This window comes from Cariama cristata, unplaced genomic scaffold, assembly GCF_000690535.1.
Source record: "Cariama cristata isolate BGI_N322 unplaced genomic scaffold, ASM69053v1 scaffold17448, whole genome shotgun sequence".
In the NCBI taxonomy this organism is placed as follows: domain Eukaryota; kingdom Metazoa; phylum Chordata; class Aves; order Cariamiformes; family Cariamidae; genus Cariama; species Cariama cristata.
Genome location: NW_009631843.1, coordinates 1 through 26277, shown reverse-complemented (window position 1 = coordinate 26277; position 26277 = coordinate 1). Strand labels below are relative to the sequence as shown.

At 39.2% G+C, this 26277-nt stretch overlaps 1 protein-coding gene across 1 annotated transcript; it reads right to left on the bottom strand.

Annotated features, from left to right (window-relative positions):
• Window positions 1-1185: 1185 nt before the first annotated feature.
• LOC104166268 (laminin subunit alpha-3-like) lies at window positions 1186-26138 on the bottom strand (the record flags this gene model as incomplete). Its single annotated transcript, XM_009706141.1, has 33 exons — window positions 1186-1327; window positions 1511-1630; window positions 1975-2068; window positions 2970-3097; window positions 3241-3400; window positions 4219-4359; window positions 4664-4853; window positions 5262-5422; window positions 5731-5875; window positions 6347-6478; window positions 7335-7465; window positions 8253-8393; window positions 9582-9702; window positions 10053-10177; window positions 11120-11239; window positions 12108-12258; window positions 12758-12891; window positions 13378-13540; window positions 13639-13790; window positions 14972-15148; window positions 16198-16340; window positions 17420-17599; window positions 17683-17799; window positions 18128-18227; window positions 18848-18989; window positions 20351-20505; window positions 21056-21172; window positions 22586-22782; window positions 23931-24098; window positions 24658-24769; window positions 24869-24979; window positions 25530-25681; window positions 26088-26138. Coding segments are annotated over 33 exons (4573 nt in total), but the record flags the coding sequence as incomplete, so codon positions are not given.
• Window positions 26139-26277: the final 139 nt, after the last annotated feature.

The following is a 26277-nucleotide window of genomic DNA, read 5'->3' as shown; positions in this document are numbered from 1 at the left end:
GAAGGAGGGTTTGTTTGCACCACTGTCTACTCCCACCTCGGCCCAGCCTTAGAAAATGTTTTAATTTTGCAAAAAACGGTTTGCATCAGGGAACTGGGGTGGGGGGAAGGTAACTATCAAAACGCTACTTCTGAATGACAGTGGAAGAAGCAGCCATCTCAAGTGGATTCACTCCAGCCCTGTATTCAGAAGAATAAAGCAAACTGGGTCCCTCTCTCTCCACCGAGGGTCATGATCAGGTACAAAATAAAAATTTGAATGTCAAAAAACCCAGTTTTGCTGGTTTAGTCCTGCAATTCATACTACATAACTGTAGCAGGTGCAACTGCTGTTCCTAATATAACTTGACTTCATTTAATTAGAAAAAAAAAAAAGCCTATGGAGGAGAGTTTCTGGCTCTGAAGATTATAAGAAAAATCGCTCTGAGTTTTTTATATAACCAAATTCTAATAAGCAGAAGTGATGGACTCCTGTTTAGTCAGGCAAATCAGCTTCTTAAAGCTACAGAAATATTTGCATAAAGCAAGCAGGATTTAGCAGCCTGTAAAAAGGGCATAAAAGAAACACCAAATTAAAATAACCAAACAAGACAATGGATGATTTTAAGAACATTTAAGAGCATTTATTTGGCCCCAGAATTCCTAGCGTTGTAACAAACTCCCAGAGTTTCACTCCTTAAAGTGCTTCAAACTCCATTTATATTATTATTATTACTTTTAACATTAATGTACATTTCTGTATAAACATAAATCCCATGAGATTTATATTTTTATAAAATTATTTATATTAGTGGATCAAATTTGCTCTCAAGATGACCAGCATTAAGGCAAATTTCCAAAATTGAGACACTGCAGTTACTCAAGTCTATGCTGTTGTGGGTGAGAGCAGAATCTGGCCCAGTAGGGTATATACAATGATATTTTCTGCATATTTTTCAAAAGGCACAATGGATTACCTTGGAAATGAATAACATTTAAAAGGGAGGTTACCAAAGCAAATACGTTTAATTTGCTTTGGTGCAGTCCACATCCAGAGGATGCATTTGCTCACCGGCTGTTCTGAATAACCAGCCTGATGACAGGGACATGGTGATCAGCACAAGGGGAAGCCACCTTGCCCAAATTCACACAGTACTTCAGCAGACCCAACCTGATGCGTGTACAAGTACCGTAAAGGCAAAGTTACTTTGCCGGGCACCCGTGCAAACTCACTACACCATGAACCTCTGAAATTCTCCTGGTGGAGATGTGTTTGTCGTTGATGTTAATATTCCGAAGACAGCCAAAAAATGGGTCCTTAACTGGATGCCACAGTGTGTCCAAATTTGCTACAAAAAACAAGGTAGAAAGATCAAATTAATAACATGAGAATGATTTTAAAGAACATTAATCACTGCAAGACTTTTAAAAGAGGGGAAATGATATAGAACTACATACATGAACGGGACCTTTGTTTTGGAACAGAAAAAAGCCAAGTAGATACATGAAAAAAAAAGCAGCAATAATATTACCTGGAATTTTGCCGAAGTAGAGTGGCTGAAGCACACGTCTAGGAGGAGAGGGTGGAAGGCCGGTAGTATAGTTACTCTGTGTGCCTACCTCTAGCTGCACTGTGTTCGCCTTCTGAGAGACTGCAAAGAAGCAGGTAAATGAGTACTCCTTCTCAACCCTGTTAAAGAATCAACTAAATATGGCACTACTTTTAAATAGCATCTGTCTTGAAATTTAACTCATAGGAAAAATAGGTTTTATTTTAATTCAAAGTCAGATTGACACATCTAGGTACTCTGGGGCTAAATACAACCCAAAACCCCATTCTTATGTAAAGCCTTGAATTAACACAAGACACTTACATTTTCTAAAGAGTATTCTCAGAATAAACAGAAGTGAAATGATTAATAAAAATCTGGAGCTGCAGTGCTCTGTGCCCACTGTCCTTTCAACGTTTCAGAAGAACTGGTATGATACAACATACCTGCAATAGTATGCCACTGTCCATCAGACAGAGGTTGCTCAGGTGTGACTGATGTCTGAAATTCTCCAGCACCATTATTTCCAGCAGCAATGACCTGTAAAAAAGTTATCTTTTAAGTTACCATGTCAAAGAAAAGAACAACAGAAAAATACAGTACTTGAAGTAATTTGCTGAACTTGTGATGGCTGGGTTTCACCTAGTTTTAAGTCCCACAATCATTGTATACATATTTCAGAAATTATCCCCTCCAAGAGGAAAGTAAATTTCCCTAATAGGATCAAGGGAGAGAATATCTGACAAGTTTTACAAGCATAAATATATACTTCTGTCTCTCCCTCTCGATCTTACAAAATTATGTTAATTTTTTGGACATAATCTCCCTGAGATGAGGTCTTTCCTACTAGGCCTTCCTTTCCTTTCATCATCTACATGCTTGGCATCTCCTGAGAGAATCTCTGCAAAACATTTCTCTGGCCTTTCACACAATTTTGGAGTACTCATAATTCACTCATGAGGCTTGCAGCCTGACAATTTACGATGACATTTTGAAAAAGCAAGTGATAATCATCACCCCCCATCAACTAGAGGAGAAGATGCTAACGCAAAGCAAGACTGCTCAAGGTCTGTAACAGACGTGGATACAGAGCTGCATTGGTACAGCCGCACGATGATGGATGTCAGAGTGGTAATAAGCCACAGAGTTCTGTAGCCTCTGGCCAAAACCCCAGTGGGTTTTTACAAGGGCTCAGAAGCCTGAGAAAATTAAGGCTGTGCCCTACTGCTGACCTCTGTGGAGAAAGCATGTGTAAACTAGTGTGCACATAATGGAAGCTGCTAGCGTAGGCACAGAGACAGGCTACATGCTCAATTTTCCATGTGATGGTTTTAAACAACTCTGAGGAATAACATTATACCTAGAGACAAATGTAACACCTAAGTCCAGAGTTCAAGGTCAGAATTCCCCCTGCTGAAATGGAAACACAGCCTGCACTTACCTTTCCTCCTTCCATGTAAATAGTCAAGTAGTTGTCTTGCTTGCGTCCAGCATGGAGGAGTAAACCTGTTGAACTCCTTGGTCGAATGGTAAATATGATCCTAAAATCCAAGCCCATCAGCAAATTACCTGTGGAGAATTAAACAGTGGGTAGAGGAATGATCATAGGAGGAGATAATTGGAAAATCATGTAAAAAATAAATAAAAAAAAAATCCTTACACATACACTCTTAAGACATAATTCCATATACCATAATCTCTTCACAGCTTACCAATGGTGACATATCCTCCTTCATTAAAGAAATAAATCCCCGTGTCCATGGGAACATCCAGACATGGAAGTATGCCATTTTTTTGCTGAGGTGCATTCATGACTTTTCCATTCATCTTAAAATTCTTCAGGCAACCCTTGAAACTGTTCATTGGTATATTCTGAAAGCATATTTCAAAACATGAATACTAAAGCATGCTGGCAATTGTTTTAGTAAGAATACCCATTAGTTCTTTTGTACTGTTGGACTGAAAAAAGCCAGCTGGCACTAAAGGCACCTAAAACCCATCTCTGAGGCAGTGAAAAGGTATTCCAAAATTTAAAAAAAGAGCTTAAAACATGAAAGTAACAGTTGATTTTGAGTTAACATAACTCCTGCTTGCAGAACATATACTTCCCCAAGATGTGTCAAAAAGACACCACAACAGGAGTTGTGAAATCTCAAGTACACCCTTCCCTTCCTAAGAGGCTGATTCCATAAAATCTGATTAAATTCCATTAAATCTGATTCCATAAAATGCCCTGCATCATTAATTGTCCAATTTTGAAAGTAATAGGAACCACACTTATTTCAGATTAAAATCCAGTTCTACCTTTATAATTCCTTAATGAGAAGGATTCCTTTGCTTCTCTACAGATTATTGCTTAATCCACTGAGGTAAATATTCTGTGGGAAAAGGGTATTCCTGGAATTACAAATGTGACTTTGGTCTTTTCTATTTTTTAAAGAACAGAAATGAAAACAGTACATGGTTGTCATCAGTGTCTCAGCAATATGGGTCCAGCTGAGAGCTGTATGAACAGGTGAGGAAGAAGATCTGTAATGAACAACTGCAAACACCCATCATAGATGGTGCTCATTCAGTGCTTGGAAATATCCCCCAAACCTTTTCAACATGGCAGTCCTGCTTATGAACACTTTCACATGTAATTAGTACAGCATGGGGAGTGTGTGGGGGTGGACATGTCAATTATTTACCTGTCTTTTCGGTGATGGCAGCCCTCCCACATAGATTGGTGGTTTAATGCTGACGGCAGAATTTGTTGCTAATCTTCCATGCTGGGCCCTTAGACCATCGACAACAAGGCGGACATTCTTCCCATCTGTGCTGAAGACCACCTTTGCAGGGTGCAAACACAACAGAATGAAAAAACCCAGGGCCCATGAAAGATACTGGAGATTTGTTTTTTCTTTACGTTAAACACCATATTGTTGAAATATTTCAACTGAAAGTAACATGCTGGGACCATCAGTCTCTATAAGCTCTCTCATAACACAGACCTGTCAACCACGTGAACTTTCATGCATAGGAATTGATTTCAGATGACCAAAATGCAATTTCTAATACCTTACAGATTCATTAGGCTGTGCCTGCTGAATGCTAGTTGTGGTTTCACCATGGTACCTGTGCCATACTACTTACAGTGTGCCATTGCCCATCATTGTATTTAAGACTGGTTTTGATTTTGGTTCGTTTTCCTCCAGAGCCAAGCGAAAGGACCAAACGTCCTTTTGAAATGTGGAGAGCCATATAAGAGTCCTCAGATACCTCCTCCATGAAAACTATTAATCCTCTTGATGATCGAGTCCGTACATCTACAGAAAAATGTAACCTGTAGTGGAAAGTAAGCATACTCAAATATAGGTCTATTTTGTTAGTTGTATTCTCTCTGTTCTTCAGAAAAATGCCAGTGAAACTCCATTTGTGAAATACAGAATAGCTTTTGGGTGGAATCATAGTCTTCTACATTGCCTGCATTTCTGAATGTGAATGAAAGTTGAGATATTCAGGCTTAGGACTTGGCATCAATCTGCAGTGTAACTGTCCACCACATCCAAGTCAATCTACGCAGTTTGGGTAAATGTTAGCACAGAAAAAAAAATGCCGGAACCTTTAGAACCACTCTTCTGTTATGCCCTAAGACATAAGCAAGAAGAAAATCCTAACTCTTATTACCCAAAGATTCAAGCAGCTTTGACAATCCAAGTATTAGGAGGAGAACAGAGAACATTTGTATTACCTGTCTGCAGATGCTGGTGGCGAAAACATGTAGGACATGAAACTGTTGGGGGTGTTTCCAAGGAGATACGCTTCACTGCTGACATTTGACTGAGTTGGTAAAATGTGCTTTTGGTGGTTTTGCACATTAGTGGTTTTCAAATAATCAAGGTATTTTTCATTCTGTACCTGTAAGACAAAATTGAAACATTTACTATGCGTGCACATGGAAAAAAAAAAAAAAATTTCAATCTACACGTTTAAGAGTTCCCACCTGAGGCAGTGAACAGCCTTCTCTAAATGAGAGAGAAGCTGTTGTCATTCTGGACAGGTATGGGTTTAATGTGGAACATCAACACAGAAAGAACTTGCTTGAGATGTGAGATGGAAGGAAAATAGTAACATCTGAATCTCAGTTCCACAAACCATGGCTGTGCAGACAAAGCCTTGGCATCAGTATGGAGCAAAGATGACAGTAAAAATAAGCATACCTTGAGCATCTTAAACCTGAGAGGATTTTTAAATTCCTTCAGCAGCATTGGTTCAAGGTTCTCATATTTGCGGCATGCTCCAAGGGATACACCAGTCTTTGCAGAATAATTAATGAGATTTTGGACCTGAGGGAGCTGATCTGCCCTGGAGTGATGAAAGCAGTGAGTGCTGTGACACAGCATTCCTTTTCTTTAGCATAATCAACAACATATTGTAAAAACGTGTTCTGTATAAAATAGATTTCCCAGCGACCTGATGTTAAAGTACCGATTTAATCAACTACCTCCCTGTGTAGCTATAATGATACGATCTAGCAGATCTTTCTGGATGCCTTGTTGGGACACTTCCAATTCACTCTGTTGCGTTCATTCTTTGATTAGAAGACTACTAAACAGGTATGGTTCAGACTACATTTCATTACATCTGAACAGCAGATTAAGTACAACTCGATACCACTTATAATCTACCCGAATGAAAGAATATTTGGGGGCAGCAGTTATGCATTCATGAAGGCTTCATGCATGTAGAGCAATTTAGCAAAAAGTGATTTTAATATGGCTAAAGAAGGAAAACAGGCCAAAATGCATGAAACAAAATTCTTTCTAGGCCAAATACCTTTTTATAAAGATGTTTGAGATGCAACCTTCAAAATTATCTCCACCAAATTTTATAGGTTCAACTAATGCTCGTGCTCTGAGAGAGTCAACTGATGCTAATGCTGACTCATCATCAACCAGCAGACGTACCCTGAAAGAAAGTGAATAAAAATAAGCATGAAATCTAAAAAACCAGTTATGAACCTAAATGAAATATATATATAAAAAAGAACCATTTGACAGATGTGTTTTCTTGTTACATTATCATTATGCTAAAGCTTCATTAGCTTACATCTGGGATTTTTTCAGTACGTGCTCATTGACTGCTGTGAAACTGCTCTGCTTTTCAGTAGTAGGTATTGAGCCGGAGTTGAAGCTAGTACTTCAGTCTGACAGTGAAATCCTGATCCAATGGCAATTCATGAAAAAACTGTCATTGACAACTATGCGACAGGATTTCATCCATTGTGTCAAAACGGTGCACTTGACATGTTAGCCAGAGCTAGTACAGATAATATTAAGTTATAATTACCCGAAGTTATAGCCAATCGTTCAAAACTTTCCACATTAACTAACATTTTACGTGTTCCACAGAGATCGATATGATTTAGGAGCTTTTCAGTAAATTGTCTCTTCTGATATCTGCATCACAGATCATTATTGAAAAAACAGACACAGTATTAGCTTCTTCCCTGAGCCTTGAACCACTTCTGTTACAGTGACACATGTAAAGGCTATGTGAAGGGGTAGAGCTCCAAAGTTCCAGTTTGACAAGCAGTCAAAACTCACACAATCTATAAAAGACATGCGTAGTGGTGTATAGATGAAACATCACAGGTACCGACATGCACACTCATAGATCAAAAATCTCCCTGTGCTTCATTGTTGCAGTATCCTTTGCTAGCAGAGGCCATTTTCAGCTGTGCACCCAAAGAACAAGTCACACAAAATTTTCATCTTCTTCTCCAACCACAACATAAAATAATCAGATAAAGAACTGGACTCACATGTTGTCTGTTTTTATTACTGTCACATAATGCGTTGATCCGTCTTCGTATTTCTTTTCCACTTTGATTTCCTTCTCTCCCATCTTTGCAATTACAAAGTCAGGTCTCAGAAAGATGGTAAGAATATTAGGCTACAAAAGAATCGCACAAAATGATCAGGTAAATGCAAGTGCCTTTAGTTCTTCTTGATATTGCCATTAATACAGTTCTCAGTGGTCCCTTGTGGGAAAGAAATTTTCTTACACTAAAACTGCATTTCTTAGTCACCTAGTACCAGATATTATGCCAAGTTCTGCATGATTAGCATAGTTCCTGTTTTAAAATACCTCTGCACTCTGAATACCAAACAGTTATTTAAAATATTTGTTTAAATTATTTTTACTAAAAGGAGAGGATTCAGTTCTCCGCTTCTCAAATGCCTGGTGTGCACTCACTTCTTAACTCCTCCAGCCAGCAAGAATGGGGTTCTGCTTGAACCTCCCTGCTTTCTGAGGGAACATGGCCAAAATCAACCCCTTTCCTCTGCATATTTGATCATGGTAACATTTCTGTGTGGGCAGAATGCCAGTTTTTCCACAGAAAATTTCCAGCCAACTGTATTAGGCAACGGTTATCTTACTGGGATGGTCGTGTTATGGTGCATGAGCTACTCTGCAGAAGTCTCAAGTTCAAAGCTGAGTTACTTGTCAAACTACTCGCTGGTTGAGTGAAGAAACTGCCAGGATGCATTTCTTTGGCCTACGACATAAAGATGCCATGCTCAAAAGATGATTGTAATAGCCATTTCTTGCCTTAAAATACAGGAATCTTCATGAGACCTATGACACAAACTGATGCCAAAGTGACAGAGTCACAAACAGACGTGACTGATCCAGAAATAAAACCAATCACATATTCTAAGTTGAACATGTTTCATACCCATAGATTGTAATTTAAGAGTGTTCCAGTCGATGCCATGGTCTGAAAGCCAAAGCCAACTTGGAAATCCTTGGGAAATGGGAAACCTGTTGCATTCAGGCTCAGTGTTCCCTTCTTGGAGAAAGCTGCAGATCTGATGAGCTGAAAGAGAAATAAAAATGCTTTCAGTGATTTTCCTTTTAATCAGAAGAAATGGCAACATGGGACAACAACTGCCTTACTCAACGTAATTGTGACCAACTCCTGTCAAAACCAAGCACAAGGCAAACTGCAAGTACAGTTATTTCAGTACAGAACAGATCGACTGAATTGGTTTCACCAGCATTAACTATTATCTGAGAAACTGTAAAGGGAGATGAGGCTTGCTGAGTATAATGAGCTGTTCGTCTCTAGCTACTCTTTGCATTGACAAGATGACTTTGAAAGTTTTCACATTTGGGGACACAAGTGAACAGCTGGGGGAATGGTTTGGAAGTACGGAGCTGTGCAGATGAGCTACAGAACTGAAACTGTGTGAGTCATGGGACAGAATATACCTGGGCCTTTTTGAACAAAACACGTTTTAATACATGAGAAGTTATACAGATGCAGAGAGAGAATGAAGGTCAGATCCTCTGCATAGGGAAATGGCCTGCAAACAAATTGCTCTGTGAAAGGTTTGGATGCCATAAAAGGAAAGCAAATGAGCACAAACTTTCAGTTCAATGCCACAGTAAAAAGGGCAAACGGGTTCATGCACCATGTAAGTAGCAGTAAGCAGAAGCAGAAGGGTAGTTTTCATCTCTCCATGCAGCATTGGTTAAGCCAAGACTGAAACATCTCATTGTCCCATTTTAAAAAGAACATGGCAAAACTCAGGGGTGCACAGAAAATAATTATTAAACAATCAGATGAGTGGAGCAATAGCCTTACAATCAGAGACTTTGGTGGAAGTAGAGTCTGCTTAGCTCTTTCAAGAAAAAAGGTTGAGAGGTCACTTAATAAGGAAGCATGGTGAGAAGAAAGATCACGAGCAGTATTAAGTAACTAAGTATTCTGGCCTAATCAATAACAGCAACTGGAAGTCAACAAGTTTACATGGTAAATATGAATTCTTAATTGTACACAGTATTAATTAAGAGGGTGGACTATGTGCTGGAGCAAGCTATCACAGTAGGTGTGGAGTCTCCTTTCTTCCATATCTTCATGCCAAGCCCACGTTCTTTTATTACCATCACACGTTAACCAAATATAATTTTTGACCTAAGTAAAACGTAATGGTCCAGGATTTATAGACCAACCACATTCTGTGAACTCCAGCAGAAGTTTTTAAGGAACTTTGTTAGTTACCTTCCAGTCATCTGAACATTTCTTGCTGACACCAACAGTCTCGTCAAAAATAACAGATGCAGTGTTAGGGTTTTTCACATTCTTCATGCAGCCCCGGAATGGAGGTGTGGATATATTAAAGCTGGTTTCAGGGAGTGGAAGGAAAAAGAGTTCAGAAGCCTGGTATTTCAAAGCACACGCCAGTATAGTAGCCTGTAAATGCTGACAATGTAAGAAATAGAAAAACAGAACAAGAGCAATCTTTCTTGCACACACATACTTCATGCTGAGCAAACCCAGTCTTCAGGATACGCTCCAACAAAGATCTCACCATTAGCCAAAAATCACAGATTATGATCACGTATTATACACTGGTTATTTTCATATCACATAAGATAACAAATGCAGAGTGTCAAAGAAATTGCCTAAGGAAAGAGTTTAGATGGAGTTTCCACACAAAGCCTGTGCATTAGTCTTTTTATAGCTACTTACCGTTCCCGTAGAGAAGGTGGAATTCCACCTAGGTAGTACTTAGTGAAAGGGAAGACATTTATGTTGGCTTTAATATCGGGACTGACATGAACAGTATTCTTACTTCGGGCAAGCACCAAATGAATCTGAAATAGGTGAATAATGACAATTACTTCACTCCACAGAAACAAAAATAATTTAGCAGATTAAAAGTACTTCCACAGAGCAGGACACAGTTGGGTTTTCCCCCCCCTCCACTTGTTTACTACTGTCTTAAATCCAGAGTAACCACAGTAGTTCAAAGGTACTTTGCAGAATTTGGGCATTTAGCCAAAGCAAATGCCAAAGGAAAATGCTCTACTATCTAAATAGAAGGTGAGGTTTTATTTTCCTCAGGAAGATTGCCCTAAAAATACGCCTCACCTAACATTCAGATATTGCCTTCTATTTGCAGTTGAAGATTCAGAAGGTGCTGCCTGATACAAAGACTAGGCCAGTCAGCTAGTAACTGGCCTAGTAACTCGCCAGTAACTCGACCCAGTATGGCATAAAGACTCCCTCCAGCAGACCCTGTGACCTACACTATTCAGTTGGAGATGTATTAAGGGGGAAAATGAGAATGAATCAACGTGGCAATCAAAGGTTTTAACAATGTCTTTACAATTTCACTCTAGTAGCTCTACAAAACAGCTGAAGATAACTAGACAAGCAACAACAAAAAGACTACGAAAAAGTAATCTCTATAAAGATCAGCCTGGCCTGAAGAAATAAACCCTTAGGTGGTAAAAACACTAATCTAAGTACAAAAATAATGTTAATAATTGCAATGTAAACAGTGCTGTCTAAATAAAGCAATGCTCTGTCAAAGAGTTCTTTTCTTTGCTGATTTTCTGTTAGAACTGCACTTATTCACAGAAAAGCATGACAGTAGAAAGATTCATTTTCACATCTCCAAACTAATCCCCAACAGCTTGATCCCCTCAACACAAAAAGAAAACTTCAGAATGAAACTTTACAACAAGATGATTAGTTTCAGCTAATGTGTATTTTTATAAAAAATGATCACTTGATTGTTTAAAATGACATACTTGTTTATATGTTCCATCATTTACAGTTGCATTGGTTTCTATTTCTTTTGGAGGCTCAGAGCCAACTTTGTATCTAAAAACTGTATGACCATCTTTAATGAGCACACTGATGAACTGATCCTGCAGTAAAAAAACAAAAAACAAAACACCACCACAATTAAACTGCCAACATTTCACATACATTTCACTGTCATGTGAATAATTTTAATGAAGCTATCTAGTTGTTTCAATAAAGCTTTTGGGGGAAAAGGTAACACAAAGCAGACTAAAACTTATAATAATCCACCATAATTACTTTAAACTGTTATAAACAGATCTGGTATCAGCTCCAGATGTGTTCTCCAAATCTCTAGAGGACTTTTTGTCATTTCCAGATGTCTCCTGACTTTTTACAGCTTTGCGAAATTATCCAGGACATGTCACAGTGACTGCAAAAATGCCTATAATATTATTAGATAAGCAGCATCACTGCTGTTTTGAGCACCTTTACAGGTATAAGTCACCATGTCACTTTCTAAATTCTTCCCTACTCTGGTACCACCCACAGCTAGATTTGGGAAGAGTGCATTTCCACTTTTGGAGGATGTCATTCTTTCAAAATTGGTCTGATTCAAATTACATCCTCTTTGCCCGTCCCCAGTTCTGAATTCTCTGCATGGCCTAACAGAGGAGCTACTTGGAATGATTTTTTTCTCAGCCTTGACAAAGTGAGTATTCAGCAGCCACTACAGAATCATAGAATATCTCAGGTTGGAAGGAACTCATAAGGATCATTGAGTCCAACTTCCTGCTCCTCACAGGACTACCTAAAACTAAACCATATGGCATTAAACATACAGCAGAATCTCCTATTCTCCCACATGGACAAAAATAGCATTTTTAAGAAATCTCCTTACAAGTATTACTAAATCTAACATGTTCTCGAGGAAGTGAAGTTTTTAAAAATGTCCTTGGACTACAAAACAGACAGAAATATTCCACAAATTACCCCAATTGCTGCAAAAAACACAATGCCTTCATCTGCAGTAGTCTCAATTGTCTGCTCGTAGCGTACTGGGCTGTGGGTATCTGGTTCTTTCAGTGTGACACTGGCATAACCAGTGCCTTCAAAATAGCTTTGGTCAGTCTCTTCTTTATACCTGTAATAATTCAATGTCACAGATGTGAATATATGACAGCAAAAACTACTACCACAGGGACTTACTGTCATTATAATTTGAAAAAAGCTTAAGTTAAAGCATTTGGTACAGGGGCACTAATATGGCCGAGTTCTGATCTAACCCAAGTAAAGAGAAAACCTTCCACTGGCTTCGCATATTGTCTTTACAGAGGAAATCATTAGTGACTGACTTTTTTTGCACTTAATGTAATATTTACTTTATAAAAGAGCTGAATATATTGGTCCATGAATTATGTCTGGGTATTATAACATTTAAATTCTTGGCCAGTGGACTGAGATTGCCACAGATGTGACTCATACCAACACTGAGGATTTTCTCTAAGAAATGTAGTAATGACCAAGAGTTAGGAAAAAATCACCAGTTTAGCCCCAGTGGTTATTCTTCTGGATGTAAAAAGACAAGAATTCATAATGATAAAATCACAGAACTGTGGAACACTTCTGTATTTATATCATACCTTCTGCAGGGCTGCACTTCAGTAGTATTGAGATTAAATGTCCTCTTGAAGTTGTAAAGGCTGATAATATGCTCATTCAGGTTGTCTAATTCAATGCAGCCTTCATAATGAGGATAGTCCAGCTTATGCGGAGGCTGCAAAATAGTGTCATCAAAAACATTCTGTCAACATCAGCTGACAAAATTTTACATTGACATGCAACTGCTAGGACTTACTGCAAATATTAATAAGAAACAGAATATGGCATTCTCAATATCATAAAATTATTATATCTTTGTATGTAAGATCTAAACCATCTGATACCTCCCCAGGAGTACTGAAGCACAATTTAAAGTGGAGTCATACGGATGGACTGGGAATAGTACTTAGCAGGGCTGGACAGGTTTCATGCTGTCCTTGGCAGATGAAATACCATCATACTCCCTTCTTTCAGTTTTAGCATACTACAAGCCAGGCAGCTTCTGTAGGAAGCAGCATCTCCTTGCATCCCACCTATTCCTACTGACATGGATAAACTTTTACAGAGCCTTTGAAAGACTGCTAGTTCCAATCTTTACTTGTAAGAACGACAGAACGATTAACATGGAACTCTCTTTAGAAGACTAAGCAACTCTTTGTACCCTAAAATCTGGTGGGTATCCTCCAACATAAAAGACAACAGTGCTGGGATCAAGATTTAGGAGAGTGTCACTGCCACCACTGCTTGCAGTCAAAGGGCTTTCATACTCTGGAGAAGTTGATGTTGCTGCTTTGATGTAATTCAGCTTTACATACTGGTAAATCCTAAAACCAAAAGAGACAGGCAAAATATCACATCACACTAATAAAAGATGTTCTTAGCAGGTTTTGGAAAAGATTGTTGTGCACTGTGGATCTTATACCTTTCAAACTTAACTTGATCCATAACGGCTTCCTCAGTTTCACTTTGAGTTACATATGACTGCACATCTATTTCTACATCACCATCTCCCAGGTTATAGACACAAGTAAGGCGACGATCTTTCACAGCCATACCAATATAGTCTTTGGAAGCCTAAGAATAGCAAAGCAAATAATCATTAATAAATGATTAATGTTAATGAAGGTAAAATACAGCAGCACTTCCTCAGAGACATCATCATACTGTGCATGAGTCACAAGATATCCACTCACCTAATGAGAATTGTTATTAAGTTTATCAGTTCTGGGAAGAAAAAATAGTCATCTTACATGTTGCACTGATTCAATAACTAATGTGTTGCACTGATTCAGTGAATATAGTTCTAAATTAATTGAAAAGCCATGTGTGGCTTTTTATTTTTATAATAATAGTAGCTAAAATAATGTTCACATTTGTGACATCTCCCAGCTAAAGCCACAAAAACGACACCTTTACTAAAAATTAGACTCAACATCCGTGAAATAACAAAGGTGTTTGGAACAACATTCAGCGAAGGACAATGGTTCCTACTGAGGGGACTGGAAGCAGTTGTTTTCCCAAACAATTCACAGTTTATTTCTCCAACATACCATATTTCACAAGTAACGATAAAATGCTGTCAACAGATATCCTGGCCAGATATTCAAGGGATAAAAAGGTGACATCCAGTGTAGAACAACTACCTTTAAACAGCCTTCTGTGTATGCACAAGACTCACTACAGACACAGCTGCTGTCAGATAACAAGACTTAAAAATACATAGTTAGGATCTGCAGGCAGGAAATTTTTAAAATGTTTGATGGTGCTTGAGGAAGCCTGAATGCACAAGCAGGTCTGTATTATTCTGCATATTCAGAAGAGAAAGAAATTAAGAGCTGAGAGACTGAATTTTAAAACTGAAATGATCCTTTTTTTTTTTTTTTAAACAGAGAAACTCACAGTGACTTATATTGTGAAAAGAGTCAAAGCTCTGAGGCAGGAGTTGGGCTGAGTTTGTGCTGACTGCTGCAGAAACTGTCAGTTCTGACAAGACTGTGTGATGGTATCCATGACAGAAAAGTAACTTCCAAAGGAACAAAACAGCAAAGCATCAAAGGGCAAAGCAGTCAGTCACCCAAGAAGTTACTTTGCTGGTGGAGGAATGAACAAAACACTTCTGCTACCATATAACGGCAATTATAAAGAAACGGGCCAAAGGCAGCTATAAACTTCAGTGAAAATAAATCATCTCCCATCCATTTCTCAAAGTGTGTTGTCTGTTCTAAAAATCAGATTAAATATCAAAATATACCTACATCTTTATTACCCAGGTACAGTACAAACTTATTTGATGCCCTCTGGGGGGCATCTAGTCTTGTCTGAGGCCTTTGGAGAAAGAAAGAAAGTGAAGTATAGCCTTTCAGATCTTCAAGGTTGCTTGGAGGTCGAACCTCTACACCAGAGCTGCCATTGAACCTCATAGGAATAGCAACCTGTTAAGAAAAACACAGTGCAGTACGTTATAATTATCTATTGCTACTACTCCTACTTATTTCACTGTTGTGTTTAATTGCAAAGTAACCTATTACATATCCTAGTCATGTTACAGTCATCAGTTGCTATAGATTTGGACTCTCATCCTACCAAATGATATAATTAGGAAACAGACTGGATAATACAGTATTCTGTATTATCAATACTTATCACTTAACACAGCACTTTTTTACTCCAGACATCAATTAATCAACGCTTACCGTGCCTCTGTCAAGTAATTGTTACTTTCAATACACAGACAGGGAAGGATGTGCCCTGCAGCTTTAAAGAGCAAGCCTGTGAATTATTTAGATGTCTACATACACATCCTGATGCTTCACTTAGCCGGACTTGACTATCTGTTGGAAATTATAATGCACCTCTGATATTAATAAAGACACGTCCCATTACAGTTATTTACACCATGGTCACAGATTCCTCTTATTCATTGTAACCGTAGGTTATTTGTGATGACCTCAGGGATGCTTCTCAGGGACCTGAGACCACACTATCCCTTCAGCAACTACAGCACTTGCTTAAATGGAGAAAGGGCAGACTAATAAGAAGATGCTAGTAGCCGACTCCTAACATCTTGAGGCAGCTGGAGACATGAGAGCACAGGGCTACACAACTTCTTTGGCAGTGTCAGTGTTCAACTGGCCATGCGTGGGTGGAGAGCTCTGCCTCTAAGCTGCAGAGTGAAAGCCACCACAACGTACCTTGCAAGGCAAGAGGCTATTGTACAGATAAGTATTGCAGAGATGCCCTGGAAAAAAACCCTACGAGAGGAGGATGGAGCAGGATGCTATTGCATCCACTCATTTTTACATACAAATTATTATGCTTCCCATCACCACAGTTGCTTTAAGTGCTGGGTGGTGCTGTTGAATTAAATTTATGTCTGGTCTTTCACACACATTTTAACAAAATTATTTAGAAAGAGGAACAAAAGTACTGCTGTGTGTCCAAGCCACTAAGGTCAAGCATGATTGCAATGTTCAGGACAGACCTTATTGGCAGCATCTCTTGCCTGCTGAATCAGCTCTCTTATGCGATTTACATTCTCAGAGATGTTGCTTATTGGCATCAGTTGTTGGTTGATACTCTCGATCTTGCTGAACAGATCTGGAAGTTTGTTTGTCAGTTTTTTTACTGCAATGAAAGAAAAAAAATCATTGATGATAGAAAGGGGGAGAAAAACAGATGCAAAAATATGATATCACTCCACGATTATCAGAAAAGCAGTGAGCAGCGTGATGACAGAACTGTTTTCATTAGTCCTACAGTATTAGGCAGGTCTCACTGAAACTAGCAGTTTATACAGAGGTTATTGTAGTCTTGGAATTTGTGGCCAAAGGTGTTTGCAGAAGCAGACAGAATCAGCACTTCTAAAAACATATTAGATAAATTCAGGTCCAGAAAAAAAAAATATTAAATAGAACAGACAGGGATGTGCTCTCACCTTGTCCAACCTCTGGGCTCAAGTACAGCCACCCTGAACCAGTTGCCCAGAATTGTGTCCAGATGGCTTTTGAGTATCTCCAAGGACGGAGACTCCATAACCTCTCTGGGCAAGCTGTGCCAGTGCTCGGTCACCCTCACAGTAAAAAGTGCTTCCTGATGTTCAGAGGGAACATCCTGTGTTTCAGCCTTTGCCGCAAGGGCACGTTGCTGGCTCACATTCAACATGGTGCCCACCAGGATCCCCAGGTCCTTTTCTGCAAAGCTGCTTTCCAGCTTGGCCACCCCCTAGCATATACTGGTGCATGGGGTTGTTTCTCCTCAGGTGCAGGATTTCTCCTTGTTGAACTTCATGAGGTTCCTGTCACCCATTTCTGCAGCCTGAGGTCCCTCTGGATGGCAGCATGACTCTGGTGTGTCACCCACTACTCCCATCAGCAAACTTGCTGCGGGTACATTCTGCCCCGTCATCCAGGTCATTCATGAAGATGTTAAACAGGATCCGCCTCAGTACTGAGCCCTGGGGTACCCTGCTAGTCACTGGCCTCCAAGTCTTTAGAGATCAGACATGGTATCAGCTTTTAACACATACCCCAGGATGGCCTGAATCACCTTCTGCTGTACCTGTCCCTTTCTACTGGCAATAAAGGAAGCTCAGAATACTAGCTTAGGCTAGATGCCTAACTTATGGATGACTAAAATTTCTGCTGCCAAACTGACCATGTTCTCCTAACAGTGACTTGGCAGGTCTCAGATAGCACCTGCAATACCTGAATTGTTTGCCTCCATCAGTGCTTTACTGAAGCCAGCACTCTGTGTGCTTCCATAGGTGCTCTTCATTTTTTCCACATCTGCTTGAATTGGGAGCAGTTCATCCAATACATTAGTCGTGACATCCTTGGCATTTTTTACCATGTTCTTTGCACTGGTGATGATGCCGTCGATGTCATCTGAAACACACACAAATGCATGCGCAGATTCTTATAGTAATAGATGAAAGAGGCAAACCAGCAGTGATCAGTAAGTAACTAACCTCTGTTTATCCCATTGAGATTATTTTGAAGAGTGACAAGATCAATTTGCAGGGTATTCTTCTTTCCATCAGCGACATCAAGTCTTTGCTTTATGTCTTCAAGGGTTGGACCAATAGCTGCAAAACAGTGAATGCCCTGTATGAATTTTAAACAAAAATACCACCTTTCTGTTGGACAGATGCCACTGAGCATTGAATGCACCGCAAAACAAGTCCAAGGCAAAGGACTTGCTGAACAGGAGTACTGCAAAGGTGTAGAGCATAGCAGAAGTAGGAAATCTACTTTCTTGCCTTTTTGCCATTGGAAATAACCACCACAAGATGTGCCATTGTAATTGAACTGGCCTCTTCTGGTTAAATATGTGCTGCAGAGCTTTGCTGAACTGTGAAAATTTATGGTTCAATGAAAGCTTCTCATGCTGTGCTAACATTTCTTTCTCAGTACCTTGCAATGTCCTTTCAGTGTCCTGTGCTTGATTCAAGAGTGTACTGCTCTCAGTTTTTAACCTTGCAGCTTTTCCTGATACGTCTTCTCTCTTCACAGTCTGGTAATAGAAGCATGGTACTGTAAGATTGCTTTAATAATTATACTAAAATTTAAAGAGTAAAAGAGATAGCCCAACCCAGTTTAAGAAAAAAAAAAACCACTTTAAAAGGCCAGAGATTTCATGTGAAGAACACCAACTTTAACAACAATCATCAAGATTAATTTAAGCATAATATAACCTTGGTCTTTAGCAAACTTCTGACAGATTTTGGGGCATTAGGAATAGATTATTAGCACACAGCTGTTAGATGCTACTCCTCTGCTGAAGAGCTTGTGGGTATTATTAGTGCAAAGTAAAAGAGAATACTTGAAACCACCTTCAGTGATTACCAGGCTTGCCTTAGGCAGATGTCTTAATTTTGCACTGAAAGGAACAGTTAGTATTCATATGGATAGCCTCATCAGACGGGCAGTAACTAGCCTGTTCAGTGCTGAACCAGGACTAATTTACGAACATGCAGAATAGCAACTTGTATAATGGCCAGACACAAATAAGGCATGCTAAGACACCCAGGTCTTTGATTTTGGTGCCTCTCTGACAGCAAAAAAAAAAAAAAAAAAAAAAAATTTTTTAGTTGTAACAAGTTTACCATCATTTGGCCGCTTACAGGTACTTACCAATAAAGCTGAATCGGCTGCATTCCCAGCTTTGCTGGCTGCTTCCTCTGCCGCTTTGATGGCATTAATAATATTGTCATAGGCAGTAGAAGCTTCCACAGCACAGCCTACCAACTCATCCTTCCTGGCACTGTTCTTTATTCTGTGGGAAACAGAGTGAAAAATGCAGCCTTATGCAAAGACTCTGAGAAGTATTCTGAACAGACCCAAACTTAGTATTTTCTACGTAATGCCAATACAAAAAATGTTTTTCAGTTAGATCTGTAATTTCATTCTGCAAAAATACCAAACTCAGAGGCAGATCAATATGGAAAGATTCTTCAGAAGATGGGAAAAGTTCAGGTGCCTGGAAAAGCACAACTTTAGGCCCCCAAAACAGTCTTTAAATGATTAAGATGGTAGGGAGAATTTACCAAGGCACAAGGCCAATAAGCCACCTCGATCACAGACCCCCAAATACACTTCAGTTCAGAGGGGTTCAGAGAACTGCAGCTTCCAGAACATTTCTGGCTGCTCCAGCATCCTACAGGAGCAGCAGATGGAGCACAAGATAGAGCAACTACAAGATCTCTTGTGTTTTCCCCAAGAACCAGCGCAGCAGCTCTGGAATCAGAAACAACAGACAAAATCTCTTCTACCCACTCCTCATGAGCTTTGGTGCTGCCTAGTATTAGCTGCCTTGTATTTGTGAGAACAGTGTCTTCTTAATGGAAAAAAATCACACTGAAAACTAAGAAAAAAATTAATGAAAGTGTTCTTTTCTTAACCAAGATTTTTCCAGCTGAGTTAAGTAGTTTGGAATTTAACTTTTTGAGAGTTTCTATTTGGTGTAATGACGAAATGCAAACAATTTACACAGGGGAAAAAAAATAATCAGGATTTCACTTTTTTCATCTTGTTCTGAGGTACCATAGAATGCCTCCAAAACCTCACTCATAATTTCAAGGTAAAGTACAAGTAATGGAGAGAGAAACACTTCATTCATATCAAGCATATCATATTTTTGCCTTTCTAGAAGATCCCTTGAAAGATGACAAAACTATAGGAAGTCTTTTCCTCACTAATGCTAAACAGGTGCGTCTGAAGACTGCCAAGATAGCATTTCTTCCAATTATTTGCCCCAATTTATTGATGTCATAAAAGTATCCCTGACTACGAGTACAGGAAATAACACTACAAAAAAGATATTCTAAACATATTCCCACTCTGTGGATGAGGATTTTCTTATGTTAATAAGAAGTTAATGAAGTGTTAGTGCAGTAATATAAAACTGTATTACGGGAGTCCTCACTTCTGGGGGGGCGGGGGGGGAAGGAAAAATACAGGAAGACCTGGTTTGTGGGGAAAAAAGAAAAGAAAACATCTGTACATCATGAACAAGCAGAGAAAGATAAACTGAATTTCTTTCTAACTTTGATCATTAAAGCAAGCGAAGTTACAGACAGCATTGCAACAATGGATGTCATGTACAAAAATTGCTCCTTTACAGGAATGGCAACATACTCTTCCAGTTGTTTTGCCAAGTCTTGCAAAGATTTGGCATGTTCCTCAGCCCTCACCACCAACGGTTCTTTGCTTGCTGATAAGGAGTGATTTGTCAGCTTTTCATTCATATCCTTCCTTGCTCCATCCAGCTGAGCAGCCAGGCTTTCATATTCCTATGGGTTTATAAAGATAAAATTTTATTTGTATCCATACATGTTTGATTTTGTCCTTGTCTCCTTCAGTGTTACATATGCCTTGCACCTGAGGAGACCAAGGGGAAAAACATTCCCTTCCAAATTACCCTACAGATTACTGGAAACAACTGCTAGTCATTACATTATGCTTCCAGACCCATTATGTAAAAACCGAGTCAGACCAAAGACCCTCCTAGCCCAGTGTCCTGTCTCTGACAGTGGCTAAAAGCAATTGCCCAGAAATAAAAGAATAGCACACAATCAATTCTGGTATTTCTCACAGATATTCTCCCAAATTCAAGTATCTGCAGCTCAGTGTTTTCTTCAGACACATCACAACCCTCAACAAGCTTCTCTTACAGAAAGCCATGCAGGCAGGCCCCTCTTGCATCCACGATGAGCTGTGAGATCCTTCCCTTTTTGTGAGGCTCAGGTAAGCCCCATGTCCTAGCCACTGAGCTATGCCACCTGTTACAGTGACAGCAAGATATTGGGGTTTTTAACCTTAACTTAAGAAGGTTAACTATACCTCTTTGCTCTTTTGCAATAATCCAAGCACACTGTTGGCCTGTGTCAGGGAAGATCGGGCAGAGCTCAGAATATCCAAGATACCATTCTGTTGTACATTTGTCTCCTCAATCCTTTTCTGAGGAAAAATGAAAGGTTGAATAACATGATTGGGTTAAAAACGAGAGGCAAGGAAAACCATATCTACCTAATCTACTTTGCAGTAGGATTTACCAAAGATACTTATCTCTGTGTTAATCAGATGCCTATACTGTTCAGGGACTAATGTTATCCTACTGATTAGAAGAGTGAGAAAACTCAGGAGTCTGCAGTACTACAGCATATAGCTGGGCAGCAGGCTACAGTAATTCAGTTATTAGCACTCAAAGTAATACGGGTCAGCTGAGATAAACTGCTAAGACAGATCATCTAAGTGTCTGATCTCTCAAACTTGGAAACTTCAAACCTGGAAACTTTAAAAACAGCTCCCTGGTGACTACCCTGATCTTTTCCATTCTCTCAAAGGCAGAAATAAAATGATTACACTACCCCTTCATCTCGGGATCTTACTAGAAAGGGGGTGTGAAACCTCTGCACCTTATCCTCTTGAAAGCTCTGAGGGAAATGAAGCTCCTTGGTCTAGAGCAGCCCTGTGACAATCCACAGCGTAGCTCTAGAGTAATGGCACACCACAAACACAGCCAGGTAAGTGGTGTTGCAGGTAAAGATGCCTTAGCTCTCTTCAGTTGGGTTTCTGTCATTGTAATGTGTCAAATCTCTCTCTACCAGAGAATTGTATCACGAGATCTATGACTTGTACAGATGCATCCATCTTTTAACACAACTGTGCATACTTATGTGGCACACGTATGTACAGTCCATGCACATAAAGGTACAATTGCATATTGAAAGGGACAGTTGAATGCAGAAATTCTTTTGTTTGAGCAGTGTTACCAAACTGGATGGACATGAGTGTGTTAAAACAGGGATATATTTCAGCAAAACCACAATTAATTTAAAAGAATGTGTCCTATTTCTTGTACTATTTCACGAGCTCTAAAAATCAAGCAGTGCTCAGGAATGATAGCTATTTCGTGTCACCTTTCTGACGAGACCTCAGAAGCAGTTCTGTAGAATAATAATCCCAAATAATTTAACAGTATTGCACACATTACTGCTCTCATCTTTCATGGCTATTAAAGCCAAATACTTTAAGGAACTTATTACAAAAAGTACATCGGCATCAGGAGTTTGATCTAGAATAGAAAACAAAAAGGCTAGTGGCAGCTGAAGAGAAAGGCTAGGTAGAGACCTTCCTTTCCCACTCTCATCAGAGCTATGTCTTGGTGACACTGTCCTGGTCACATAAAGAGGCCACAAGCGGGAGTAGATTACATTTATACCTGGCCATACATACATCAAAACATGGAAAGAGACCTTGGCGAAAGTCTAAAGAATCAGTGCTACTTGGCTTTGCAAAGTCAAAAGCAGCAATCAAAAGCACTTCGTATCTCCTGAGGTTTAACTTTCTTCTCCCGAACCCCAACATTACCTTAATGTCTTCCAACAGAACTCCATTATCTCTGTTTAAGTTTTCAGCCTGCTTGATTTGTCCCGTCGCCTCATTCAGAGCTTCACGAAGGTCTGTGATTTTGGATTCATACTCATTCAATGAATCCCTCACAATTTTAATAAGCCCATGATTTTCTCGGTGGTACTTTTGTAGTTCATTTTTAATATGTGCCAGTACTGCAGTATCAGGACCAGAAAGAAAAGTTTTGTTCAGAGGAGAAGGGAACCAGAACAAACTTCCTTCAAAAGGGCTTGACATTTAGGACTAGAAAGTTGTGGTTGTGTGAAATACTGTGCATCCTTTGCAGTGCTAATTTCAGCGTGACTACAGCAGAGATGCTATTCAGCATCTCACTGGATCAAATCTGCTTACTAGTTTGCTGCTGTAGACACAGAGCACAGATAAACATTTATTTGGCTATTTCTAAATTAAGTAAGGATGAAGATGATCTGCAAATACTGAATTTTTTTTTTTATATGGAACTAACAATTTCATCAACAATTCATCTACAATGTAGATGTCTACATCTATGCTAGTCATCAAAGCTTTCTCTGTAATCAATGAAGAGATAGGGGTACATTTAATCTCAAAAAAGGTAGAAACATAAAAGAGGTCAAATGAATCACACTCTTAAGAGTGCTTATTTCACTTCTTACAAGATACGATACAGAAGAGTTATTCAGAGGTAGGGATCAAAGTCCAAAGAGTTAGGGGAAATTACTATCACTTGTAAGGTGTTTCACATTCTTCAACTATGTCCCTGGTTAGGAGATAAGCTTGTGACTTTGCTGTTCTTGCTGTCTCTAATGTCTGGAATCAGGTTTCTGAATGTCCCCGTCAAACACATGCAGAGAACATAAAAGGGAGTACAACTAGTGCAACTAGAACTTCTCAACTTCCTTATCCTTGTATGATCTGGTCCTTGGACTACTTTAGCAGCCTCTGAAAATCTGTTGTTAAATTATACCTGTAATTCCTCTAAAATAGCTGCATGTACCATAGCCTAGATACAATAATACACAGAAGCACTGCGTAAGTATATTAGGAGCAGCTATGTCTTTATTTTACTGAGATTGATCTAGTTATGAAAGAAGGATCTACTGGGTTTCTTCCCCAGCTCAACTCAGTGTCTTCCATAACAAACTAAAAATGCCTTTAAATCCCCTCCAGAGCTACCACTTTCCTGTTATCTAATGACCGCTACAGATCCCAAAGATACACTGCAAAATGTCCCTCCCTGCACTCCATCCCAAACAATCAATAATGCTTCAGATTTAAGATTGATCTTTCTAGAGAGTAAGAAGCTGAGGGAACAAGCCCTTACGCAGCTGAGCTTCTGTTCGCTCCTTCTCTGCCTCTGCTTGAAGTTGGCCAAAGTTGCGGTTTCGCATCTCCATCATCATGCGTTGAGCTTCGGCCAGTTCTTTGGCAGCATCTCCCAAGGGCAAGTTGTTACCTTCTGCATTTGTACCAGCTATTTGTTCCAAGAGCACTGAAAAAAAGTATTGTCAAAGTCAGAGAGGATGCGCTTAAGCCTATGCAAAAGACACAAATGACAGGGCTAGTCTCTTTTCTGAAAAAGACATGCCTATTCCTGAATTCCTTAAAGAAGCAGATCCATTTTGCATTAATTGTATTAAGCTGAAAAATATCTCATGTCACACAACCAGAGCTAGTAAGGTGGCATCGGGCTTGAAATTTCTCCCAAATGATCAAGTTCACAGCAATAATATTAAGCTTCTAACTTTAAAAAGCCTATGATAGCAACCCAGACTAAACCAGACTAAAGTCAGGATAGTCAACTTGTTGCTCTAAATGTCCCTGTGGTAAAGCTTCTCCGTCCCTATTCACTACATAGGGAAGGTAGGGTCCTAAACTGACATTATATATTAGATTTCTAATAGGAAGAGTGAATTCCAGAGCTATGTCTAAATTCTGATATATGAAGTTGTTTTCTAAGCAAACCTCTCATGTTTAATTAAGAATATTGTAAACGAACTGAAAAGACTCCATAAAGGAAAACATGTTACAGAGTTAGAAACTATTTTTACCTTCTATATTGTTGACAACTATTTGTATTCGTGAAACCAAATCCTTTCCTTTCTGATGAGTTTGGCCAAAATTATTAAATAATATCTCAGCTGCTTTGTAGTTCATCTCAGCCTAGCAAGGGAAAAAACTGATTAGATTAAAAATATCTGGATACAGCACGCTAATATGTAGTCAAGAGATTTGTATTTTTAAATCGATTTGGTAAATCACCTTTTCCTGGAGAGCATTTACATCATGATTCAGGTTAATGAATTCCGTCTCCAACTCATCTGCCTTTGAACCCTGATTGTGAACAACAGAATGGTAATTGTTCAATAAGACCTGAAAAGAAAGAAAGAAAGAAAGAAAAAAATGCAATAAATCAGCCACACACAAGAGACAAAAAGCAAAAATTCACTGGGTTAGATCTTTACCAAAGGTAAACAGACACAGCATTACTAATACGAAGGCTAACCAATTGCTGCCCAAAACCCGGGCTTTTTTATCTGTGAGTATAGAAACTGCTGTTCCAACTGAACAATTTTTTTTTACGATGAATTTTGGTATTGGCAATTGGAATGTTGGGGTTTCTTGGTAATGCAGAGACATGAAGTGCTGGAAAAAGACAGAGCTATAGGGCAACCTCAGAGATACAGCTTTCAAGGTGAGCAGACACCAGAAAAAGCAGAGATACTGATTCTCTTTCAGAGCATGACATGGAAACAACAGCTGTCTTCTATACAGGTGAAGGCCATTGCTGTCAGTATCTGGTATTTGAAATCAATAGTTGATAGATGTTTCCTTGCAAGCTGACAAAAAGATGGCATAAGTTCCTAGGTTCAGCTCTTATCTGCTTAATTTGAAATCCACTTTTCTGTTTATGTGTGCCTACCTGTAAGTCCTTGATGCGTGTTTCCAGACGTCTCATCTGCTCCAGTGTGTGGGTACTCGCATGGACGTTTTGCAGCTGAGACTTAATCAGCTGAAGCTCATCACCTATTGTGCTCAAATCCTTCAGTAGTGTAATTACACAGCTATCGCAAGCTGGAGAGAGCATGAGCAAAGGAAAACAATACATATTATTGATATTTGGTGCAGAGAACATTTAACTGAGTACATTAATAAATGAGATGCAATGGAAACACTTTGATGCTTGTCACCTGGTGCCGCTTGAAGAATAAAGGCAACAACAAAGCCCACAGTATTAAGGAGAGTGACCAAAGCTAGAAATAAGGAGAAGGCCTCATTTACGTCTGGCCATTTACATCTGGGTAGCTGACCACACCTCTTTTATCATTTTTCCAAGTGTTTGGTTGAATGTTTGCTTTGAAAAGATTCATTACAGGACACCTCCAATGCTTTTTAAACTCTGGCACCCTTAAAATAGTCATCAGTATGTATCCAAAGCCAGCAGAAGGCAATCTAAGTGCAGTTCTATTTTATTACTTACAGTCACAATCTTCATTGGGATCCACATCTTTTGGTTCATTATTGAAACATTCTGAAATCACAAGATTGTCATTAGTAACCAAAGTTTTCTTATGGGAATAGTACTATTGCATTTTTGATCTCACTTTTCATGGCTGGCAACCATTAAACCTGGTCTATTCAGGGCTGATGGGGTCCATCTCTCAGAGAAG